The sequence below is a fragment of the Indicator indicator genome, chromosome 30 (assembly GCF_027791375.1).
Source record: "Indicator indicator isolate 239-I01 chromosome 30, UM_Iind_1.1, whole genome shotgun sequence".
NCBI lineage: Eukaryota > Metazoa > Chordata > Aves > Piciformes > Indicatoridae > Indicator > Indicator indicator.
Window position 1 is genome coordinate 835,560 of NC_072039.1, and position 25,464 is coordinate 861,023.

At 50.7% G+C, this 25,464-nt stretch overlaps 1 protein-coding gene across 3 annotated transcripts; it reads left to right on the forward strand.

Annotated features, from left to right (window-relative positions):
• The first annotated feature begins 1,332 nt into the window (after positions 1–1,332).
• On the forward strand, positions 1,333–14,310 carry VEZF1 (vascular endothelial zinc finger 1). 3 transcript variants are annotated; one of them, XM_054394153.1, is made up of 7 exons: positions 1,333–1,365; positions 6,697–7,394; positions 8,103–8,166; positions 9,404–9,587; positions 11,029–11,250; positions 13,438–13,482; positions 13,831–14,310. In XM_054394153.1, exons 1-7 carry the CDS (start codon positions 1,333–1,335, stop codon positions 14,256–14,258), a joined length of 1,674 nt encoding a protein of 557 aa, XP_054250128.1. In that variant the 3' UTR covers positions 14,259–14,310. The 3 variants fall into 3 exon arrangements, with proteins under 3 accessions (XP_054250128.1, XP_054250130.1, XP_054250131.1); XM_054394155.1 differs by lacking the exon at positions 13,438–13,482; XM_054394156.1 differs by lacking the exon at positions 1,333–1,365 and having other exon boundaries at positions 6,967–7,502.
• The last annotated feature ends 11,154 nt before the right edge of the window (positions 14,311–25,464 follow it).

Sequence of the window (25,464 nt, forward strand, 5' to 3'; positions counted from 1 at the left end):
ATGGTATCGCAGCCTTTAGCCTGATGCCCTTGTATGTGTCTTGTGCTTGGCAAAAAAAATGCCAGACACCCCCTGATGCCACCTGAGACACCCTCCATGCCCACCCTATGCCCCCACGTCCTTCCCTGTCTACCCTGACCCCTCCAAAACATCCTCCCTTGTTCCCTGAGGGCCCAGGGGGTGTGAGGAACGGAGGGAGCTGAGGGCCCCATCCTGCTGCCTGTCAGGGATGTGCTTGATGTGTGTAAACATGTAATTAACGGTAAGTATATTCTTAATTACTTGTGGCTTTGATTTGCATTCAGCTGCTGCGCTGAAGGCACTTTAGATAGCAGCATACCGGGTTAGTAGTGACTCTGACGGGGATGTGGGGGCTGTGGATGCTCCATAGGTGCTCAGAATGGCTGCGCCAGGCCAGGGGCCGCGCGGGCAGGGGGGTGGGAGCAGGTCCAGGCCCCCGGGGAGCTTGCTGTGGGCACCGGGGTGCGGGTGAAGGGCTTCGCACTCCCAGGAGCCCCGGGACCGCAGACCCGGCTGGGTGCGAGGCTGCTGTAGGAGGCAGCAACCGCTCAGGGGGGCCGAGGTCGATCCCCGGTTGAACTGAGATCGGCGCAGCGCCGGGGGACCCCGGGGAAGCCCCACGTCCCCCCTCCCTCTCCCCCGCTGGGTCCCGGCGCTGCCGCCGGCGGGCGGGGCGGCACGTGTGGGGCCTCCGCCCGCCGCCGGCCCGCACCCGCGGGCGAAGCCGCCCCCCACCGCCCCCGCGGCTCCCTCCCTGCGCGGCGGGCGGGGGCGGCGGGCGGGGAGGGGAGAAAGGAAGGGCGGGCGGCACGGGTGGCCCCCGCTATGCCGGGGTGCGGCGAGGCGGGCGGCGGCGGCCCTGGACACCTCGCCTGCTCCTCCATCTTCTCTCGCCACAGACTCGCCTCGGCTTCTCCTGCCCGGGACCGGCCCATTGCCAGCCCCGCAGGGGGGGGGCGGCCGGCCCGCCGTGCCGCCCCGGCCCCAACCGCCCATCCCGCCGCCCCGCCGCGCCGCCTCGGGTCCGCCGCCCGCCCCGAGGAGAGGGGAGCGGCGGGGGCGGCGCCGCGGCGGCCCGGGCCCGCGCCGCCCCACCGGGCCGCGGCGCCGCCGCCTCCCCCCTCTGGGCCGCAGTGGTGCAGCCCGGAGGTTAGCGGAAGCGGCCGCTCGGCGCTGCCATGTTGAGCCGCCGCCGCCGCTTTGTTGTCGGCTCCATGTAGCTGGGGCCCGGGGGAGGGAGGGGGGGGACCGCGCTGCCGTCGCCGCCGCCGTCGTCGCCGCCGCCCCGCCGAGGGCCGGGAGGCCCCCGCCATGGAGGCCAACTGGACCGCGTTCCTCTTTCAGGTGAGGCCCCGCGGCGGCCGGCGCTGCCCGCGTCCCCCCCCACCCCCCCCTCCCCTCAGCGGCCGCGGGCGGGCGGCCGCCCGCCGGGCTCCCCGCTAGGCCGGGGCTGTCAGTCAGCGCCGCCGCCCGGCCTCCCTCCCGCCTCCCCCGGCCCGACCCGCGGCGGCGGCGGGGCCCGGCTCGGCCCGGCCCGCCCGGGGCAGCGGCTGACTCGGACCCGCGCCCGCCGGCGGCTTCATTTCCCTCCTTTCCCTCCTGCACTTTCTCCCCGCCCGCCTCCCCGGGCTGATCGCGCCCCGCCGCCCCGCAGTGCTTTTCGGTCTTATTTTTTTCCCCGCTAAAAAAAACAAGGACAACGCTTATATTTTTAATTTTTTAAATTATTTTTTCTATTTTCCACCAAACTGCAAATTTTTTTTTCTTTTCGATTTTTTTAATAAAAGTGATTTTTCTCTTCTCCCCCCCCCTCCCCCCCCCCCCCCGAAAAAAAACCCCAACCCAAACCCACCAAAAACCCAAACAGCCCCCCCCCCAGCCATCCACCGGGCTCTAACAAAACCCCGATGCAACAAACACCGTGTCTGGGAGAATAAATTAATCCCTCTTTAAACAGCCTGACTCAGGGGCCGGGTGACGAGGGAGCTTGTTTTCTTTTAAAATAGGACGCGAGCGGGCCGGATTTTTGTAAAAACTGGCAAAATCCTAACGGGAATAGGAAGGAATAGGGACGGTGGCGCGTGTAACCCCTCCCTTTGCCAACTGACTCACAATTTTCCCCCTTTCTGTCTGCGAAAGACTGACTTAAAACCACCGGTGTTTATGTAATTCTCAAGAAAATCCAATGTGCCCCCCAAAAAAAAAAAAAAAAAAAAAAAAAAAACCACCACGAAAAATTTCTGCTCTGGCTTTTGTGAGCTGAGCGTTTTCACATCGGATTGTTTTCCGATGCTTTCTGCTCCTCGGGAGCTTGAAAACATCGAATGTGTAATTGCAGCAGCAGCAGCCAAGGAAAAAAAAAAAAAAAAAAAAGGCCCCCAGCCATCACCTTCCTCAAGGTAAAATAATCCTCTGTGCACGTTCCCGGCAGCGGTCACTCGCTTACTCACTGTCCTCCTCGGAATTCAACCCAAACCCAACCCGTGACACGAGTTGGAGAACCTGAGTTGAATGAATAAATCCGCCAAGAGCGAGCACCATTCCTTTAGAGAGGAAAAATTATTCCCTTGCAAGTACCCAGGGATGAGTCACTCGCTCGGCTGCTCTGCCTCCAAAAACACGCCGGGAATGTTCCGGGGAGCCGGTACCGGGAGCTGGCCTCTGGGTTTTCTGCCTTTTCCCTGATGAATGCGGGTGATGCCATCGAGTTTGGCTGAGGGCTTGTGAATTATTTCTCACTCTAGTGGGCAGTTGTGATTCGCACGTAGGAAACTTCACGCTAAGAAGTTAATCTCCTTAGTTTAGGGCCATCTCCCTGTGAGCCGGGGCTGCTTTATCGCCTGCCTGCCTCACCGAGGGGAGTTTGCCAGGGGCAGTTCTTCCTAAGGCTGGCAGCGTGGCACTGCAGCAGCCTGTGGCAGAAATGCCAAGTAATGCTTTCAAGAACGTCTGCAGCTCCTTGCTGCTTGCCTGTTGTTTTTTTGGAGGGTGCTGGATTTGGATGTAGCCATATCACAGTTTGATTTAGGAGGAAGCTTTGCTGCTTTTAATTAAGGAGTCAGCAGTTCACTTTCCTAACGTATTTCGCTACGTGTGACTTAGAAGCATCTTCATAAAACTGTGATGTGGAAATTTTTCTTTGATTTTTGGTTTTTTTGCCCCATACGATAAAGCTCTGAGACCTCCGAATAAGTGCTGAATATCATTTCTTGAGTCATTCTGGTTCAAGCCAGTAGTGTGGGGTGCAAGCATCCTCATGCACTCAGCAGAAAGCCCTCTTAGGCTACTGCTGATGTGACTTTAGTTTTTCTTCCCATTCTCACCAGCAGCCTGTCAGCCAAGAACCACCTGAGATAAAACTGGTGATAAAATGTGGATTTAAAAGCCCCTCCAGACTTCCCCTCCCCTGTATCAGTTAAATAACAAATGTGAGTGACTGAATCTACTTGCTCCTTCTTTGAGGGAGGGTTACCAAGTGTGTGGTTGAGCTGTGACAGGATCTCTCAGGGGCAGTTGAATACATGGGGTATGGAGCAAAATGCTTCTAGCAGAGGTTGCAGCCTCTCAGTTTTGGTCTGGCTGCCAGTGGGTCTGTGACTGGAAATTGCTCTCTCCAAATAAAGTTGTTGGGTTGTTTTTAGGTGGCATTGTAGCTCTTTCTAAAGAGACAATTATGGCACTGGATAAGCAGTTCTCATTTGGATCTTCTTAGTCCCTGAAATGCCTTCTTTTTAAGCCCAGTCTGAGCATCTGCTGGGAAAGTGAAAGTTGTATCTGTTAACTCGAGGAGGAATCATCCATCAGACGGAGCCTTCAAGATATGACTCATGCTAATTTGTTGCTCTCACATTAAGGCTGGAGCGCAAAAATATTTTAGCCTCTGGCATTGCAAGTTCACAGTGCCACATCCTACCACTCCGGGACACGAATTACAGCTTTTTGGTGGTGGTTGTTGTTTAGTGCCCCCCAAGGAAGGAACACAATGAGTGCCAGAACGAGGGGCTCTGCACGCCAGCCATCCAGATAGCACAAAAATGTTGACTTGGCGTCAGTGCTGGGTCAAGTAAAACCCTGCTCCGTGCCTCAATGGCAATGACTTGCAAGCAGCATGCAGCAGGTGCTGCCTTCCCTGTTCTAACGGAGAGTTTAAAAAAAAAAAAAACAAACCATAAAAAAAACAGTGCCTGAGTGAGGCCTTTTTTAAAAGGCTTTAATGCAGGCAGCCCTCAGAAGGAGAGGAATCCCTTTTGCTGCCCAGAGAGAGAGGGGCTGCTGGACAGGCAGCTCTGCTAATGACGCTGCCTATCTGGGAAGCAAGATAAGCAGTCTTATGTAAGCAGCAGCTCCATAGCCTGTGGTCTTATGAATATACATTGTCTTATGGCCACTGCCTCTCAGGCTTCCATAGGAGTAAGTGCATCATTACCTTGAAGTGCTGACCATTCTTCTCAGGCTTTAAAAATATCCATAAACTGCCTGAGTTTGAACCTTGTCCAAAGGATTTGGGCTCTCTATTATCCGATCTGCTCACTCTGCCTTTGAAACTGTATCTCTGGAGCTATCCTTAGGTGCTTGAGTGACTTTTGATGCAGTTTAACAGAGTTGTTTGATGCTTATTTAAAGGTGGCTGTTAACCATTGCAGGGTTTTCTTAACCTTCTAATTGTATTTAAGTGCACAGCTTGCTTAATGTTGTCCTTTCAATGTGTACTGTACATGCTTTATTCCTTTTATATGATGTTCTTGGTGGCCTTTAAAAACCACCAAAAATAAATGAAAATCCACAAATATCCCTGAAGTCAGGCAAAAGTTGGGAACTGCTGGAGCTTGTGGCATGCCTGGATGGAGCAGCAGAGCCTCCAGGAGAGTTCAGCTTTCAGCTCCTGCAAACCTGCCCTGAGGCTGTTTGAGGTGGCTGCTGTGGCCGTGCCTAGCCCTACCTGTTGCAGCCTGAGCTTGGGCATGGCTGGGATGTAAGACGCAGATGAAACCGGCCAGGCTGGCCTGGCTCCTAACGATTCCCACAAGTTCTGCCTGCAGATCCTGTGAACCGTTTTCCTGTCGGGCTCGCAATGTGAGGGAGCACGTATCCATCCCCACGTGGGTCAGCCCTTGGAGCCACTGGTGGCTTCTATCCAAAGATCAGCACACTCCTGAAAAATGAGGTGTCAAAGCCAGGCAGGGCTTGTGTGGTGGCAGGGAGAGGCAGGAGCTCCCTGTGCGTCTGAGGGAGGCTGTAGCTGAGAGAGGCAAAGCAGCCAGAGCTTTGGATGCAACTAAGAAAAGGTCCCAAAGTGAGCCTGCAGAAATCCTGACTTCTCCAAAGGATGTGATGAAATGGATTAGTGTAGGAAGAGCCTGAGCTTGAGTGTGCTTTGTAACGTTGGCCATCCTCAGGCAGTGGAGAGGGAGACAGGCTGGAGGCTGCAGGCCAGCACAGCTTTTTATTCAGTTTTGCCTTGAATCCTGGTATTTCACGTAGGAAGCCATAGGGAACAAGTCCTGTAACGGGAACACAAGTTTCCCCAAAGTCAGCTTCAGGCCTGGCACACTGTGTTAGTGGGAGGCTGGTTGAAACCAGGCCTGATGAGACCCAGGCACAGCTTGAATACAGATGTGCTTAAACTGGCTTAAGGTGCTAGAGTGATTTATTTTAATGCTCCATTAGGCTGAATTGGTCTGTGTGGTTTCTAAACCACTTTAAAATTGTATCTGTCAGGGTTTCGTCCCAGCCTGGCTGGATGAATTTTAATTGCAGTGTCTCTGCCTTAGAATAAGTAGCTCCTAGCACAAACCTGGTGTAGAGCAGCCACACAGCTGAGCAGGGTGTGCTGGGGAGGGTCTTCCTCCAGCTCTTCCCTCCAGCTTTTTCCACTGATTCAGTAATTCAGAGCCAGTTGGCATTGGCTGTTTGGAAACAGCTTTCAGGGCTTTTTATCGCCCTGTTCCCACTCTGTGTTCTCCAGCATCTCTAGATGTCTGCCAGTACTTATCGATTAGCTTCTCTTCCAATCACAAAGTAGCTGCTGCTGAAGAGGAAAAGGAACATGTTGCTATTCTTGTTAGTTTGAGGATGCAGAGAGCACAGTGGTCAGTGTCTGCCTCAGGAAGCTGTTAAATGTAGAAATGTGGCTTCAGACAGCTCTGGGTTCAAGTTGCTTTAGTTTCAGGGCTAACATGCTGGTATGAGCACCTTGTTTAACTAAGATGCCTTATCACAGCCTGGCTCTTTGCGCCTGCAGTTTAATTCTCAGCTTAAAGGTGGGGGCCTTGTTTTGTAGCTCCCATCAGCAGGTTCATGAGGCTCCAAAGGTAGTCCCAAGGTGTCATCTGATGTGTTAGCAAAACAAGTTAGCTGTTATGTAAAGATCAAACTGTGTTAGTAAGAGACCTGACAAGCACCTAGATGTTTGCCATCAGAAGCGGTGCCCTCCAGAAACTGAATTCTTTGATTGTTGCCATGTCTCTTCCTGCATCCAGCACGGAACCTGGACAGCCAGCACCTTTAGGGCAGGAGAGCACTATCCCTGGCCAGACCCAGGGTTATGTAACCATGCCCAGTTGTGCCTCAGTGGCTTTGGGTCTCTAGGATGTGCTTTCTGTAGTTTGTAAATGCTGTCACCGTGTCAGAGTGAGCATCCATCAGTGGCACTGAAGTGTGAATGTTTGGTTTTAGGCACATGAAGCCTCCCACCACCAACAGCAGGCAGCACAGAACAGTTTGTTGCCTCTGCTGAGCTCTGCTGTTGAGCCGCCGGACCAGAAGCCGATTCTGCCCTTACCTATAACGCAGAAACCTCAGCCTGCCCCCGAGACGTTAAAGGATGCGATCGCTGGGATTAAAAAGGAAAAACCTAAAACCTCCTTTGTGTGCACTTACTGCAGCAAAGCTTTCAGGGACAGCTACCATTTGAGGCGTCATGAGTCCTGCCACACAGGGATAAAGTTAGTGTCACGGCCAAAGAAAACTCCCACCACAATGGTGCCCCTTATCTCCACCATCGCCGGGGACAACAGCCGCAGCTCGCTGGTTTCAACCATCGCGGGCATCCTGTCCACGGTCACCACGTCTTCCTCTGCCACCAACCCCAGCAGCAGTGCCGGTGCCACGGCCATGGCGGTGACGCAGACGGTGAAGAAGCCCAGCAAGCCCGTCAAGAAGAACCATGCCTGTGAGATGTGTGGGAAGGCCTTCAGGGATGTGTACCACCTGAACCGGCACAAGCTGTCCCACTCGGATGAGAAGCCCTTTGAATGCCCCATTTGCAATCAGCGCTTCAAGAGAAAGGATCGCATGACCTACCACGTGAGGTCCCATGAAGGGGGCATCACCAAGCCCTACACCTGTGGTGTTTGTGGAAAAGGCTTCTCGAGGTACCATGTAGAAAATCCCAGGCGAGCTCAAGTGTTGGCTTTTCATAACCAAGAAGGGTTAAGCTATCATAGCGAGGGGCTAGGAGAACCAGACATCTTAGAAGATTGGTGAGGGGATAAAGAGCCTTGTTTACCTCTAGGGCGTGGGTCTCGGTCTGAGCCAGATGGGCAGTGGCCAGAAGTGGCTGCTCTTTTATGGGGGTGGTTCTGAAATTATTTTGTGACCTCTTCCAGGTCCTATAGGACACGTGCCTGTGTCACTGGTGGTGACCACGGAGCCCCTTTGCTGGGGCCCGGCAGGCAAACGGTCTCCTTGTCTTGTAGTGAGCTTGAGGCTACTGACAGCACTGTGGGGGAGCTCGCATTGCTGCTGCCTGTGTTCAGATCTGGGCTTGCAACAGAGACAGCCTTGAGAGCTGCTGATCTGTCACCTTTACACAAGGTGCCACCACCAAACATGCCGTGCTGAGGTGTGTGAGAAGGAGATGGCTAAGTCTGGGGCTGCGGGCTCGGTCTCAGCGTAACCCTGCGTTACTCTAGCTGAAAGCCACCGCGTAGGCAAGGGGAGGGGGGTTTGTTCCTGCTGTGCAGAGGGATGCGGGTGGCAAAGGGTAATCCAATGCAGTGTTTGGCACCGCTTGCCAAGGGCTCATCACTATCTGTCTGTAACAGTTTGCATTTTCTTCTCTCTTCCTCTCTTTTTTGCAGGCCTGATCATTTAAGCTGTCACGTTAAACATGTTCATTCAACAGAGAGACCCTTCAAATGCCAAGTAAGGGCTGCAGTGATTTATTAACAACAATACCTTACTGTGTCAGTAGAATCTCAGGTGAATGATCTTCCCAGAACTATTTGCTCTTGGACTTCTCCTTGAAAAGGAAGTTTAGGAGTAAAGTTGCATCCACCTTAACATAGCAGCAACAGTGTAGTCCTGATGCCAGTGTAGAGGCAGTTTAAAAGGAGGCTGGGGCTACTTTTTTTTGGAGGATTAGGGGATTTCTTCTTTCTTGGAGGAATAGCTCAGGTGCTGTGTTTTGTGATGTGCTTAACTTAGTGGTAGGATTGTAACAGCATCCTGAGCTGAATGCTGATTACTGGAGCAGTGCGCTCTGTTTCTCAGCATTTTTCATAGAATGGGTTGGATTGGAAGAGACCATAAAGATCATCCAATGCCAACCCCCTCCCATGGGCAGGGACACCTCCACTAGCCCAGGTTGCTAAGGGCTCTTCCAAGCTTGCCTTGAACACCTCCAGGGAGGAGGCATCCACGACCTCCCTGGGCAACCTGTTCCAGTGTCTCCCCACTCTCACAGTAAAGAATTTCTTTGTAATCTGCAGTAGGATCTGGGGATATTTATACAAAGTGTGTTGCTCAGCATTTTTAGGTTCAGTGTTTCTCAGTGTATCCATTTGAGGTGGGTTGGAGTAGATGATTCTGGATCCGTTACTTTGCTGGGAGGTGAAAACAAGTCACAGGTTGATGAGTATAAGAGAAAGAACTTGACTGCCCTGGAACAATTAACTGCTTGGAGTATCCATGCCTGTTCCAACCTGCATTTTAGTGACTCACCATATTAAATAAAAGCCTTGTGTGAAAAGAAGAACCTTAGAAAAAGGCTTTGTTTCCTTGTTCTCTTTGGATGGGAACAGAAGTAATTGAGCAATTGAAGGTATCAAGTTCCTATTTGTGCAGTGATGCTGTATCAAACCCCAGCTTTGCCTGTTCTCTTAACTCCCTCTTGCACCCTAGCTGAGGCACCCTGCTATTTCAAGACAGTTCAAGTATCCTAGAGTATGATTTTTGACCTAACTGGCCCAGAAGCCAACTTCAGCCTCTGTTCAGCAGTTTGATTTTGATTTCTCAATGAATACAGCTTAAAGCTTCAGGTTGTCAGTGTAGCTAGGATACTGTTTGCACCTCCAACGTAAAGTAGGCTTACAGAGGGCGTGTAATTGGTGCTGTGCTGATGCTGTCTGCACTCCAAGTGTCACTGTTGTCCTCCGTACAGACGTGCACTGCTGCCTTTGCCACCAAAGACAGACTGCGGACACACATGGTGCGCCACGAAGGAAAGGTATCGTGTAATATCTGTGGTAAACTTCTGAGTGCAGCATATATCACCAGCCACTTAAAGACACACGGGCAGAGCCAAAGTATCAACTGTAATACCTGTAAACAAGGCATCAATAAAAGTAGGTGAACCTTTTAAAACCATTTCTTCTAACAGTGTGTTTGCAAAGGGGACTGCCTTTGATTGCCTTAGGATGCCAAGCCCTACCCAGCAGCCTGGGCATGGGCACCTGTTCAGAACAGATGCTTGATAACAGAATCTTCTTCAGCTCAACAACTGGCATAGGTGGGCTTGGTTTGCTGCTAGACTGTGCTCTTATCCCTTAGGAATGCACTTTGTGAGAGGAACCCACCTCTTAAAGAAGAGTTGCCAGGTTTTCTTATCTTCTAAGCAGAGAGCTACTCTGAACTGTACAGGAAAGTCCAACAGATAATTCTGGAGATTTTAGGTTATTTAAGAACTGCTGTGACCTGCCAAGTTTCAGGTTTGTAAGCCTCAACTAAAGCTCATCAAAATTAGGAGAAAGATTTCTCCACTTTCTTTGGGCTTTGACCCTAGGGCTCAAGGATTCCTCCCTCTGGCAGCAGCTGGCAAGAAAAGCATTTAAATCCAGTCTGGATGTGTTTTGGGCATTGATGGTGTTTGAGTGGTGCTGTGCAGGACTTCGAATGAGATGTTTCTGATAGTTCCTTCTAGTTTTAAACTCTGGAAGTGCTGAAGCCTGAACCTGGAAGTACCTAATAAGCAAAGACTTGACTTCCAAATCTTCCCTATTAGAATGCCTGTAACTGAAATTAACCCCCAGAAAATGGATTTGCAGAGGAGTATAGAGGGAGAAGTGAGAAATGTCTGTGAAAACATTGTCCTTAAAGCCTTTTAAATGCTATTCATTTACAACATCTTTGCAGTTCCTGTTACTCCTGGGTAATTTGAAGGTACTGGGAATGTGTAGCCTGCCTGACTGCTGAGCTTAGTACAGAATTGGGATGTGAAGTATTTTGAACGTATAAGGTTACAAAGTCCTGGCTTGGTGATGCTAAGCCAGTTTGCAGGAGGCTCTTACAGCAGTTGTGAGAGGTGAAAGTGATGAGCTGTAATGTGGCCAGAAAGCAGTAATGTGCTGCTCTATGATGTGAAGTAAACTGCAAGTTTTAAGTTGTACTTGCAATAAAAAGGAAAAAGGCTTTAAAAAAAGATCACAAACTAACTGGAGCTGAGGTTTAGAAGAAGTGGAATCAGGTAATGAGTTTGAGTTGTGGAGGGTCAGTGTAGGCTTTTATGTAATTCTTCCTAACATGCAAACAAAATGATCAGAAAGTTCATTTTTGGCAGCAAAAGCAGAGGTTCCTGACTTGCATTTTGGGTTTTAGCTTTTGAAAAAAAGTAGTTTTATAAAGCAAAGAGTTAATGGTGTGGTTTTAAACACCTCTGGGATTTTTTTTTTTTTTTGCTCTTGGAATCCTGTGAGATTCCAGCCCCTCCATGGAAGCAGCCTTTGTGATCTCAGCAGCAAAGAGAGTAACTTTTCAAGATGAATTTGTGTTCTTACTTAATTGGCATAGCATGCATGAGTGAGGAGACCAGCAATCAGAAGCAGCAACAACAGCAGCAGCAGCAGCAACAACAACAACAACAGCAGCAACAGCAGCAGCAGCAGCAACAACAGCAACAACAACAACAGCAGCAGCAACAGCAGCAGCAGCAGCAGCATGTAACAAGTTGGCCTGGAAAGCAGGTAGAGACCCTGAGGTTATGGGAAGAGGCCGTCAAAGCCAGGAAGAAAGGTAAAGCAAAAACCTCCTCCTGCTCTTGGGGCTGTGGGGTACTGGAGCTGGTAGTTCTGTAGGGAGGTGAGATGACTCACATGGAAATGGCATTTTGGATGTTGGAAGCAGTAGCCAAGAAGCTGCAGGAGGAAGTTAAGGTGACCAGAGGGATGCTGTTGTAAATCAACTCTTTGTTCCTTGCTTTCCTTTGGTGTCTGCTCCTGAGTGTGTGCTGGCAGCCCTCAGTGACCAGGGCTGTGTGTGCCTGCTGCAAGGCAGGAGGGGTGTCCCAGCTTGCATGTGTTTTTTGGCTGTGTTTATGTACATTTAGCAGTTGGTACCTTGTGTGTTACGGCTGTATACACTCCCCCCACATCTGGCCTTGCATCATCCCCACTTTGCATGTGGCTGCTTTCTCTATCCCTTTCATCTTTTCTCTCTCAGTTTACTCCATCATATAACAAAGTTTTGTGGGACTCCTAGAACTTGCTCTCCAGTCTCCTTGTTTGTTTGTTTCATTACAAAATGCACTACTAAGTGATTTTCATCATTGCTAGCTCCCAGCTCACACATCTGCTGCTGTACCTGAAGTGGAATCTCTTCCTCTTGTGTCAGTTTTGTGAGGAGTAGATTGCTTCACTTTAGTGTCCTTAGGAGCATAGTAGTTTCAATTGTCTCCTACTGCTGCCTTATTTTTTCCACAACAGTTTGGTTTCTAATGCCTGTTGTGACTCTCCTGGATGACATGGTTTTCACTGCCTGTTTCTAGTGATGTTTTTCACTCACCTTATTTATTATTATTATTTTTTCTTTTCTCCTAAACTTCCTTTCAGTTTCTTCAATTTTTTTTTGTTTTGCTTTTCTAGGTTTCATTTGTGCATTTTAGGCTGCTAGCTCTTTTCATCTCAATTGTTGTTGCAGTTGAATTGAATTCTGTGCTCAGAGAGTCTAGATACAGCTCATTGATGATAAGTGTAGTGATAACAGATACATTAAATATCTCAGACCACTGAACAGATAGATAAAGCAGATGGGTGTCAGGGTTAGCAGATCTCTCAGATTTTTTTTTCCCCTGCCTGTTCTTTCCTATGTTTTGTTCCCCCTTCCCCTCACTCTTTACTGAGATGGTTGAATATGCTTTAAGGGGAGCAGTGGTTCAGGCAGGATCGTGGGTGAGGGAGGTGGGAGTCAGAAGTGTTGTTAGGCTGAGGATGTTTCAGCTGAGCTGGGGCAGGAGCAGGGGTGGGATGTGTCTGTGTACTATGCGGGGAAGGTGCAGCTAGAGCAGTCAGTGCCAAGCCCGCCTGCTGCTCTTGCCATGCTCGTGCCACCTGTTGTGTTGGCTTCACCACAATGGGGTTTTCAGTCTAACACAATTTATTTTCACTATTTTTAAAAGGTTTTTTTTTTTTTTCACTCCTTACCCTCCACCCCTCCTAGATACGGACTTTGAAGAACCAACAGTAACCCCTGAATGGGGCTAGTGTTTTTCACAGTTACTGCTGTCTTGCTACATTTGTATTGCCCGAGTGGCAGGAGTGGACTCTGTGCTCCTGCCTTACCTTCTGACATGTGGGTGTAGACTGAGCTTGGTGTCCTACCCTACAAATGTGGAATGGGACAGGACTTAGGAGTGCCCTGAGGCTGCCCAAGAACATGGTCTGGTTGCTCTCTCTAGCAGCCATTCCTGCCCTTTACCCACTGCCACTGACCCACTTCTCTTTTTGGAGCCTTCTGCTGTGGGTAGCTGGCAGGTGGTGCTGATAATGGTCCCAGGAAGCCTTCTGTGTCCTAGACCACCATGCCCACTCCCCTGGTGCCCAGCCCTGCCCACACTAGCCTTGTGGCCAGGCACTGCCCTCCTGGCTCTTCCTTGCTGGGCACTGCATTCCTGCTTGCTGCCAAACAAAGTAAAAAGAGACCAACCAGCCAAAAAGACAAAAAACCCTAGAAACCCCAAACCAAAAACCCCACCCAACCCCCCCCATGATCCAAACCAACTCAGTGTGGAGCTGTAGCCCACGTGAAAGCTGAGGAGATACTGGGGGATGGATATTGAGTGGGTGGCCTTGAAGACTGCTGAGTGGAAGCACTGTGATGAGTGGAATAGTTTGGTAACAATAATGAAGAATGCAGCAAGCAGGTGTATATTGCAATGGGTTTTGCTTCTCAGTCCCTAATAATGACTTTTTAAAACCTTCACAGAGTGTCAGTTCACCTTTGAGAAGGCTATAGAGTACGTACCCTTCGGTATGTACCCTCCTCTATTTCTGGTGTTCCTCTCGGGAGGATTGGGGTTGATTTGTACATTGCTGCTTCTCTGAACCTGCAAACCTTTATAGAGCAAACCAAAACTCCTGCTGAATTGAACTGCATGAGAGTTTGTGTTTCTTGGAGGCTCTAGAACGTGAACAGTTTTAATTTACTAGTAATTCCTAAAGAAAATGATTCTGGAGTCTGTACCTGGTCTTGTTTTGGGTTTTTGTTTTTGTTACTGTTTTCAAAAATCTTGTCCATGATTTTATTTTTCGGTTTTGTTTTGTTTGGCTTTTTTTATGTGTTTAAAAACTTTTTGTCTTTTTATGTCTCATTTTTTAGAAGCTGCTAACTTGTGCCAAACCTCCACTGCTGCTACTACGCCTGTGACTCTTACTACTCCATTCAATATAACATCCTCTGTGGCTTCTGGGACTATCACAAACCCAGTCACAGTGGCAGCTGCAATGAGCATGAGAAGTCCAGTCAATGTATCAAGTGCAGTTAACATATCCAGCCCGATGAACTTAGGGCATCCTGTAACCATAACCAGTCCATTGTCCATGACATCTCCATTGACACTCACCACACCAGTCAACCTGCCCACCCCGGTGACCGCTCCGGTCAACATCGCCCACCCGGTCACCATCACCTCCCCCATGAACCTCCCCACGCCCATGACGTTAGCTGGGCCCTTAAACATTGCTATGAGGCCAGTTGAGAGCATGCCCTTCCTGCCCCAGGCCTTGCCCACCTCTCCTCCCTGGTAAAGAATTGCTAAACAGTATTAAAAAGGATTAAACCAGAATCAGAATCCTTACCAGCAGGTCTTTTTTTTTTTTTTAACTTTTTTTTTTTTTTTTGGTGGGGGTGGGGGTTCTTTGATTGGGGTTTGGTTTGATTTTGTTTTGGTTTGGTTTATTTTGTTTTGGTTTGGATTTGGTTTTGGTTTTACTTTGTTTTGGTTTGGATTTGGTTTTAGTTCTGTTTGTTTTGGTTTAGATTTGGTTTTATTTTATTTTGTTTAGTTTGTTTCATTTCATTCCATTTAATTTTATTTTAAATTTTGTTTTATTTTTAATTTCATTATATTTTTAATTTCATGTTTCATTTTATTTTTAATTTAATTTTATATTTTTATTTCATTTTTATTTAAATTTTAATTTTCTTTAATTGGGGTTTTGTTTTGTTTTGTTCTAGCTAATAATAAATTCAGACTAAGACACTGGGGCAACATGCACCATCAGAGACCATAGTAGCATCTTCTTCCCCTGTTGATTTGGCTCATGTAGGGTTCAAACTTGAGTTTCACTGAAGCACTTCATTTAAAGTAAGTTTTACCTTGTAGCTGACTGATGCTGAATTAGAGCAGAGAATTATTTGCCAGAGTTTAAAAGGAATAAAAAAAAAAAAAAAAAAAAAGAAAGAGAAAAAAATAAAGAAGAAAAAAAGTTATTAACCCCCAGTTTTATTCCCCAAATGATAACGTAGAAATTTAATCTAAACACTAGCAAAGAGCCCTCTGTATCCTTACCAGGGTGGATGGCTAATTTTAACTTTCCAGTTGTTAAAAGTCCACTGTTCCTGAGCTAGTGTAGAATCTTTTGTCTGTGTTGGATGTTTTTTGGGTTTGGTTGTTTTTTTTATTTTATTTTATTTTTATGAGTAAATGCATTACTACAATGGTGTCATAAAAAAAGAAGAAAATAAAAAATAAGAAAAGAAAAAAAAAAAGCAAAATGCATTTTGAAGCAAAATAATGCATTTTACCTTTGGGAATATGATCATTTCAGGCAGCATTCCCTATGGGAAAGGTGATACCAGCTCTGATATGCAAAGCATATGATAACTTATCATTCTAACTTCAACATATAATAGGGATTGTGACCTGATATTTGGAGATGTAAATATTACCCAACATATTACCCTAAGGGATTAGAGCATTCTAGTCAACAAGTCTTTTTTTGTTTGTTTGTTTTTATTTTGGTTTTTATTTTTTAACAAAAACTGTTATTGTTTGGTGTGAAACAGCCATGGCTGACAGAAGAGGAGTGGAAATGTCTCTAAATATGGTCTCTGAACAGTCAGACCCCTATGGGACTCTTTATCTAGGAGCAAAAGGAGTGCTTGGAAACTTAAGAAAATGTTGCTTTAAGCTGGAAGATTCTGGAGGCACCGGGGGGATGATTTTTATGCCCTCTGCCTCCCAGTCAGAGCCTGCTGGCGTTGCAGCAGGGGACAGACATGTTAGTTGTTCACTAGAAGTTTTGTCTTATATTAAATTGTATACAGTTTTTATTCTAACCACTAACTAGGGTAGGATGCCCCTCCAGGACAAGCAGAAAACGTCTTTTAATTTCTCCCCTTTTTCTTAATCAAGTGTTGTGCAAATCTGTTCAACTTTGTAAATATTTGCAGACATCATCATCATCCTCATCCTCATTTTTACGTTACTCTTCTCTTGTGTTAACACATTTCTATGGCTTTGTGGGAGTTGGGGGGAGCTGTTTTTGGAAGGAGCCACCCCTCAGGACATCCCCACAAACGGTCACACATGTTGCAAGCTACATGTGCTTTTTATTTCTTAACCTGTTTATCTGTACATAAAAAAGTAGAGAAGCAAAAAACTAGGGGAAACAGATATACTTTTTAGACTATCAAGTCACATATTCACCTTTTTACAACTTTTGTTTAAAAAAAAAAGGAAACAAAACAAACAACAACAAAAAAACCAAACCCCAACCCCTTAAACCCTGAGACTCTACGGTAAAAAAAAAAAAAAAAAAGAGAAAAGAAATAAAAATAAAATAAAAAGCAATTGCAGTTGAGATGTTTTTATCTTGTTAAAGCTGAAAGCTCTGGAGATTGGAGTGTGTGTTAGCAGGACTTGACTAGTCACAGTGGACCCGCTTCCCTTTGTGCCCAGCTGTGGGGGTGCCAGCAGGGACTGCCAGGCTGCTGGCTCTGCTGACAGGTATCTGGATCATTACCTGAAACTGTTCTAGGGGCTTGGACTACATAGTAAAAAAAAAAAAAAAAAAAAAGAGAGAGAGAGAAAAAAAATAGAGCTTAGTGTAAAATAATTTTATAAATGATCTTTTGTACTTTAGGACATCAAATTGTACAACTTTTGTATATATAAAAGCTTAGGAACTTTCTGTTTAGCAGGAAGGAAACACATTCCTACACTTTTAATGTATATGTTTGTTATAATGTCCATGTAAACATATGCCCTATGTTTGTGCCTTTTAATTAGTTTGTCTCAATAAACAAAAATGTAGAGAAGAATATGTAGCTATGGCTTTGTTACCACTGTTCTTACCCCAGCTGTGTAGAGCTCTTTGTTTGTCTGCACTCTGCAGGCAGCTGCATGACTTGGGCCCTGTGGCTGACTCGAGGCATGCCAGGTTAATGCTCCCCCCCAGTGAAACCTCCCCCAGCCCCTAGCAGAGAGCAGCCCATGCTGCTGGGGCCCTGCATGTTGGGGCATGTAGTACCCAGCCACCTCCCATCCCCCTGGCAGTGATGCCAGCTTGCACCAGGTGTAGTGTTCTGGATCTGGGTAAACTGCAGAGGTGACCCTTAGGTGAAGTTTGGGTGTCCCCCAAGCTTACCAAACTCTAAGCAAGTGACCCCCAAAGCATCGAAGGCAATATGGAAATGTATACTAGAAGTGGTTATCTATGAATTGCTGACAATAAACAGGTGTGAGACTGTATTGTATGTTGTCAATTCCTGTAGTACTGGCAGTGGGTGCTGCAGGCAGCTCAGCCTGCCCTGCTGATGGGCTTTTTATCCCGGCAGAGTAGCAGCAGAATAAACACATTAAACACTGGCAAGGACATTGGGCAAGGTGACAGTGGCTTCCCAAGCCACTAAGCAGGGTGCTCTCAGCACACAGGGATAGGAAAAGGGCTGTTTCCTTTTTATTTCATGTTGGTTCTGCTCGAATGTACCTGGTTTATGTCCACAAAGCTGCATTAGCTGATTGTCAAGCCTGTTTCATTTGTACTTGGGTAAACATTTGCTTTGTGCTGTGTATAAATGGGTCTGAGGTGTGCTCCTCGGCTGTCTTGATGCCCACATCAATCTCACTCTGTGATGCCTTCATATACAAAATACATTTAGCTGTTCTTCAGCAACCCAAAAGCTCTCTGCTCAGGTACTTTCTGCCATGCGTGCACTGCCTTGCCCTGCTGAGGCCACATCTGGAATATTGTGTCCAGTTCTGGGCCCCTCAGTTCAGGAAGGACCTCAGGGAACTGCTTGAGAGAGTCCAGCACAGAGGCACAGAGCTGCTGCAGGCAGTGGTACATCTCCCTGTGAGGCTAGGCTGAGGGAGCTGGGGCTTGGAGCAGAGGAGCCTGATGGCTGTCCTCATTCCTGGTGATAAAGATGTGTAGGGCTGGAGCCAGGTTCTGCTCAGGGATGTCCAAGGACAGCACAAGGGGCACTGGGGACAAGGTGGAGCAGAGGGGGTGCGACGGGAACAAGGGAAAAGTTTGTCACTGTGACGGTGACAAGAGCCCTGGAGCAGGCTGCCCAGAGAGGTTGTGGAGTCTCCTCTGGAGACCTTCCAAACCCACCTGGATGTGTACCTTTGTGACCTGCCCTGGGTGCTCCTGCTCTGGCAGGGGGGCTGGGATGGCTGATATTTCGAGTTCCCTTCCCACCCCCGCCACTGCGTGGTTCTGTGGCATCTTCTCGCCCGCCGCTCCGGGAGCGGCAGGGCAGCTGCGGGCGGCCGGTGCCGGAGCGCTGAGCGATCTGCTCGGCAACTCGAGGCACTGCAGCACGGGGGAGTTCCGGCTCCAAGAAAATGGTGGCTGTGAAGAACAGATGCTCCTGTTACACCGAGTTAGTTTCTATGCAGCTGATGAGCTTAGCCTAGTTTATTTCATGGAAACTTTTAAGATGGATCTAGTCCAAGAGCCAGGGAAGCCTATTGCTGCCCTTGATTGCAGTGGGGTTTTGGATCCAGCCCATTCAGGTCTCTGATTGCAAAGCCTTCAATGGGAGTTCTATTTTTCCTTCTGAAGTTTCCAGCATTCACTACCAGGTTGATGGCTCAGCACCACCTGTGGGCTTTAAAGCTGAGTTTTGTCTTTGAAGGATTTGTGGCCTGGAAAGTCAGGATGGGCAGGAGAAGGAGTCCTGCAGGCAAGGAGGGCAAGTGAGGGTGGGGAGACACTGGGACAGGTTGCCCAGGGAGGTTGTGGATGCCCCCTCCCTGGAGGTTTTCCAGGCCAGGTTGGATGAAGTCTTGAGCAACCTGGGCTAGAGGAAGGTTGGAAGGCAGAGGGTTGGAACTAGATGATCCTGAAGGTCCCTTCCAACCTAAACCATTCCACGAGTCTCTGAGTTGTACCTGAGTGTTGTAAGTTGGGGGATTTCTGCTCAGTCAAGCCTAGGGATGGCAGAGAGGCACAGTTGTTGTTCTCAGCTGTCAGTTAAATTCCATTTGCCATTCTTCACAAGATTTTCTCCCCCCTTGCATGAACTTTTTCTTTCAAGTGGCAGGAAAAAAAAGTATTTCATGTGTTTGCATTAACCAGGAGAGGTTTACAGCAAAGCACCCCAGCCCCAATAAGCTGTTTGAGCCACAGCAATCCCAGGTTACATAAAGGGGCTGGGGTTGCAGGGATTAGTTGGTGGCATTACTGCTGCTGCTAAGCCTCCAAGTTCTGCTTGCTCCTCACTCACTTTTATTTTTGAAACAGTTACTCTGAGCTGCATTTTGAGACCTGCTTGTGGTCAGTTTTCCAGGTAGATTCCCAACAAAAAGGGAGGAAAACGTGGGTTTGAAGGCCACCTGAGCTTTCTAAAGCAGCCAGCACTCGGATGGGTCCCTCTGTGGGAGCTAAGTGGACACCACTTTGCCACTGCTGGGTTCTTCTGGAAACTCCTGCCTTGCTTTATTGGTGGCTTAGTTTATCCATCTCCAAAATAGACTGAACAGTGTTTTCAAAAGGCAGCTATTAAAAGCACTTCCAAGTTTCTAAATGCCTTTGAGGTCTGTCTCAGTGCTTAAGTGGAACTTTTCACCAGTGCTTTTTAGGAGAAAGAGTTAAGTGTAAAAATAAATCTCTTCCTAATTGTCAGGCAGAATGAAGCTTAAAACCTGATCCCCTTTTCCCTTATTTGTGTAATTCAGTGTGCTTATGCTTCTTGCTTCTCTTTGGGTCATTCGCTCACAGCTTCCAGAGCAGCAACTGAGGAATAGCAGAGGAACTTTGTGCTAATTTTTATGTCAAAAATAGCTTTCACCTTTAAATGAGGCTCAGTGGTGGAGGCTCAATGACTGTTTCCTAATTACAAAAAGAATGCTGCTGGAGCTTCTGCTGTGAATCCCTTCTACAGCTGCCTTCGGCTTCGACTGTCAGCCCCTGGTTAAAATTTAGTACTGAGGTCCTGACCTAGAAACAAGCCTTTTTTGGTATTGGTTTGGAAAAAGTATTTTCAGTGCTAAGAGAGACCGAGCCAGGCAGCTCCCTCAGTATGGGCTGCCAGGAGCCTTCAATGGGAAATTAATTTTCTTACACGTTGCATCACTCTGAAGCTCGAAAGAGTGCAGGGAAAGCAAGGCTTAGGAGTTTAGAGAATAAGAACAGATTGGGGATTTTTGGTTCTCCAGGTTCCAGGGCTACTTGGAGCCATTTTTTTACAGCCCTGGGTTTTTCTGTAAGGAAGTATTTTGAAAAGCAGACATTGGCAAAACATTTCAGCCTTGGCATCTGTGTGTGTCAGGGTACAGAGCTCTGCTTTCCTTGCAAAGCCTTTCCAGTAGCAGCCTCCCAGATCAACCCATTTAGCAGACAAACAAGAGGCATTTTCAGGCTGTGTGGCACTTTTTGTTTTGCAGAGAAGGCAGAAATACTCCATTCACCTTTTCACTTAATTGTTCTCACCAGCTGTCCAGACAAAAACATTTGTGTTCTGTGTTTTCTGTGCATGGTTTGTTTTTCAGGGAATCAGTTGGAACTGGCTGAATTAAATTCACTTAATTCTTTCTAGTTGTGTATTTTTATTCCCATTTCTTTTTACTTCCCAGCATCATTAGCAGCTCAGACTCATATCAAAGGACAGGAAAGAAATGTGATGAAATTGCCCCAAACAAGCCTGGATTAGGGCAAGAGATGGCAGTGAACAGAGCTCCCTGCAAGGCTCTGTGTCACAGAGGAGATGCTGATCCAGGGTTAACTTTGGGAAAGCAAATGTTGTGGCACATGTACACACTGGAAGCCAAAGGTTTGCCTCTTATCTTTTCTCTCCTTCTGATGTCTGTTCCTTGTCAAAGCCTTACAGATTTTTACCCGGGCTGAGGATTGCTTCGCTGCCAGACAGGGATGAAACGACCGAGCTGAGGAAAAACCTCTGCACAGAGGCCAGTCCTGTGAGAGCTTTGGACCATCCCAATCGCATGTTCAGCATCCAGCAGCCACAGATGGTCTTGCTGGCTGGGCAGGGTGCTGCAGGAGGCCAGCTGTGGGTGCCTGGAGGCTGTGGTGATGCTCCCGCAGCATGTCTAGGGGGTTTGGAGAGCTATGAGGGAGGCAGAGACCCTGCCCTTTCTGCTGTTCATGCCACTCTTTGGCCTCTGAAAACGGGAAGTGTTTTCCCTGTGCACGCTGGCTCCTGTGATGTATAAGAGGAGATCACATCCCAGCCAGAGCTGCTCTGGTGTGGATGCAAGCTGTCAGCTGCTGGATGCTGGAGACGGCTGCTTTTTGTCTGTGATCAGAGTAATGCTCTCTTATAATCCATCTCTCATGTTCAGCCTTCGGGCAGGAGCCATCCTCCTCCTCACCCCAGGCATGCACGGAGTTAGTGTGGTCTGAAATCCAGGAGGATGCTACAAAGCTGTGGAGGAGACCCCAAAGCAGCCCCGGAAAGCAGCTCTCGGATGCTGCTCCACACCTGGGCATGAGGGGCTGGCCTGGGTCAGAGGTGCCCAATTCTGCAGGCACACACGGGGGTGGTGGGGGCATTGTGGGGGTTCCTCAGTCCCCCCAGGCCTTCATCAGGGGTTGGCTCACCCCCAGGGCCGGGCAGGGCCCGGCGGGGACAGAGGACTGAGCGGTGTCAGCTCCTCGACACCTCCGGTCGGGCCGAATCACGCTGCCCCAAGCAGGGACCCCACCGTCCCGGGGAGGGAACACCCAGACCCCAGGAGTGGCCCCAAGCGACCCCGGTCCCTGCTGCATTTCGGCTCGACCGCCGCTAGGCCCCGCTCCCCGCGATCCCCCCCCCCCCCACCAACCCCAACCCCGGGCCCGGCCCCGGCCCCGGCCCCGGCCCCGGCCCCGCCGCGCCGCCCCCAGCTGTCGGGCACGGCGGCCGCCCCCGCCCCCGCCCGCCCGCCACGTACGTCTCCCGTCCCGGCTCCTTTCCATGGTTCCCGGTGTGACTGCTGCCGACCGCCGCCGCCGCCGCCGCCGCCGCCGCCGCCCCCGCCCCCGCAGTGAGGCGCCGACCGCCGGTAAGGCGCGGGCGAGCCGGGGCTCTTTGTGCGCCGGGCCGGGCTGGGCCGGGCGGTGCCTCCCGGCCTGCGCGGGCTGAGGCCCGGAGCTTGGAGGGCCCCGGCGAGGAGCGGCTCCTGGGGCTGCGCGGCCGAGCCGGGGGGTTGAGCCCTGCCGAGCCCGGGGTTGTGGGGCCGGCGGCCGCTCCTGAGTCCCGGCGGCGCGGGGTGGGTTGCCGGGGATCGGCCTCCACCGGTGCCCCGAGGTGGCTGCGGCCGGGCCCGGTGCCCGGCGCGGGGCCGCGCCTGTTGCGGCTGCCCGGCTCCCCTCTCTAGAACCGGGCTGGGAGCCGGGAGGCTGGGGCCTCCTCAAGCGCCCAGAGAGTCCCTTCAGCCGTGCCTGGGGCCCTGCTGCCAGCCCTGGTCCCCGTCCCGGGGGTGCGGCTGTGCCCATCGCCGCGGCGGGGCTAGGGGTACAGGGGGAAGCGTCCCCATCGCCCTGCGGGGCCGGGGTCGGGAGGGCAGAGCCCGGCCATGGGGCAGCGCCCGCGGCCCCCTTTGCCCCCGGAGCATCGCCGCTGGCCAAGCGTGGCTCCTGTGGAGCTGGGCGTGCGTGGGCAAAGTTTGGATGTTGGCTTCCCGCTGCGGGACTCATCCCCTTCCTCTGCTCCTGCTTCGGGCCGCGCTGTGCTCCCCAGCCCTGACACCTCCTGGGGTGGGTCACGCCGTAGTGTGCGAGCTGCGTCAGGGCCCCGGCGTGCCAAGGCACCGGCGGGCACCTCCTGGGATCGGGGCTCTTTGTGGACGCCCATCCAGGTGCCCAGCCACATCTCCCTCTAAAGACGGAGGGCACCGGGCATCATCCTGCCGGGCTGCTCCTCCAGGGTGCCCGGCCAGCACGGAAATTGCCCCCGAAGGGTTGTGGGCAGATGGCAATGGAGAGGAGTTTGAGAGCTGCCTGAGCTGTGCAGTCTCGGCTTCAAAGCAGCACTCCCTGCTCTGTGCCTCGTCAGGCAGCTTGGGAAGGCTTCTTTCTATTATTTGTTTAAAAAGCAGCGAAGTTGCAGCTTCTCCTCACACCTCCTCCTGCTGCCACCGCCGGCAGGGGGACGGAGCGCTGAGGAAATCCACACGGGAAAGCTGCCGTCCTGGGCTGACCCCTGAGCCTGCAACTGGGACTCTGCTGCTGGGGCTGCCCTCGCCTCCTCTTCCTCCTCCTTCATCTCAGCGACACAGGCTGCAGCAGCATCTGCTCTGCTGCGGAGCTTTTAGTGTTTTTTAAGAAGGGTCTCCCGTGGAAGCACCTGGCTGGAGCTCAGGGCTGGGTCAGTGAGACCCCAGCAGGGCTGTGGGAGAGGAGGTTGGCTGGCGCCAGTGGCAGGGCTGGAGGAAAGCTTTTGGTGGTCCTCAGGACAGAGGAGTGCCCTTGTTGGCTCTGCTTTTCTCGTGGCTCCCTGTCATTGTGCACCCAGCTCTCATGGCCTTCCCTGCCATGATGCCTGTCCACCCTGGCAGTGTCTGTGCTGTGGTGAGGATGTGCCTGATGCTGGCAGACCCTTGCACGCCGATCCCTAAGTGCCTGCAGCCCCTTCCCAATGCCAGACCCTCTGAAGGAAACACTTGTCAGTCAAAGATGGGTTGGAGGCTCCCATCCTCTTCTCAGAGCAAAGTTCCCAGGAAAGTTTTGACTTTGTCAGCATTTACTAAAAAAAGACCTTTCAAACCAGCATCTGACACTGTACTCTGACACCTAACCTCTTCGCACGGCCAGACCCATGGCATGATTGAGCAGACTTTGCCATCCTGGCAGCCTGGGCACTGCTGTCCCTATTAATCCTGGGCCGATAAGAGCGGATGAGGAGCCGACAGAGCTTCCTGGTGTGGTAGTGTGAGGGTTGGGTCCTTATCTTCCTGCACCAACAGCCTCTGCAGGGGCAAAGATAGCAGGGACGCTGCTGCTGGTGCTGGCATGCCCAGGGGAACAGCCAGGAGAGGAACTGGAGAGTCCTTTGTGCCCGGGGGCTGTGCTGTGAGGGTAACATCTCAGGGTGGGACCTGTGGGGAGGGGGCTGCTGCTGTAACCCTCCGGGTGCGCTTGAGGTGTGCTCATGGTCAGAGTTGGGTGCCTGAAGGGGGGCTTACAAGAAAGCTGTGAAGGGACTTTTGACAAGGGCTTGGAGTGATACAGGGTGAGAGGGAATGGACTGATGCTTGAGGAGAGCAGATTGAGACTGGAGATGAGGAATTGATTCTTAACAGTGATGGTGGGGAGACACTGGAACAGGTTGCCCAGGGAGGCTGTGGCTGCCTCCTCCTGGAGGTGTTCAAGGCCAGGCTGGATGAGGCCTTGGGCAACCTGGGCTGGTGGGAGGTGTCCCTGCCCATGGCAAACAGTTGGAACTGGCTGATCTGTAAGGTCCCTTCCAACCCAAAGCTTTCTGTGATTCTGTGAAAAATTGTATGCTATAAAGTAAGTAATGACACAAAGCCCCTCACAGTGTGTGAAGTGGTAATGGGTCCTCGTTGTGGCTGGGGTTACAGCACCTCTGTCACCATGGCTGAGGTGCAGAGGGAGGTTGGCTGAAGCTTCAGCTCTTCTTAGTGGCCCTAGGCTTGCAGCAGTGGCTCAGGGACTGTTTTTTCTCAAGCTTCAGTCCTGGCTTTGGCTGGAGCTGGCTGGGCACGACAGTGCCTGAATGGAATGGGGTGGTGGGAAGGGGAAAGAAACTCACCCGAGGTGGATGGAAAGCTGGCTGAAAATAACGGGAAATGGGAACAGATGGAACATCTGGGTCTGGTTCTTGCACCACTTCCGATGGGCGTTCGGTAGCTGCCACCTCCGGGGGATGGTGGTTGAGACTCTGCTCCTCCATCGAGCAGCCCCAGTAGTGCTGCTCTGGTAGTGCCCAAACCACCGCTGTCCCGTGAGTGTCAGCCACCAGCCAGCCTCATCCCCTGCCCCAGGGACTCCCCACATCCACCCCGGGGCTGGGAGGGTACAGGCTGCGGTGCCCCCGGCCGCGATGCCCCCTGTCCCGCCCCGCCGGCCGCCTTTGATGCGGGTGAGTGGCAGGTCCATTGTGGCTCCTTTGTGCCTCCCTCGGTTCTCGGGGTCCACACAAAACCTGCCATGGAAACCAAAGGCAGCCGCTGCCCCAGGAAACCCGCAGGCGCAATTAGGAAATGCAAATACAAATGCAAATTCCTCCCGGGGACAGAAAAGTTGTCCCGGGGCCACCAATGTCCCTCGGGTCGCTGGTGTCCCCAGCTGCGGGGATGGGGAAGGCATCAGGGTGGCAGGAACTGGGGTGAGCTGCTTTTGGGGGTGCCTTGGTCTGCTGTGTGCTCGGAACAGGGCATCTCGGCCAGTGCTGAGTGGTGACTCAGAGGTGACAATGTGACATTGATCGTTTTTTCCATCCTCTCGGTTGCCCAGTGACAAACAAACAAACAAGTGTCTAAAACTCTGTAACTGCCCTGCAGGAACTGTCCCCTTCCTCTGTGGCTGCGCATGGCTG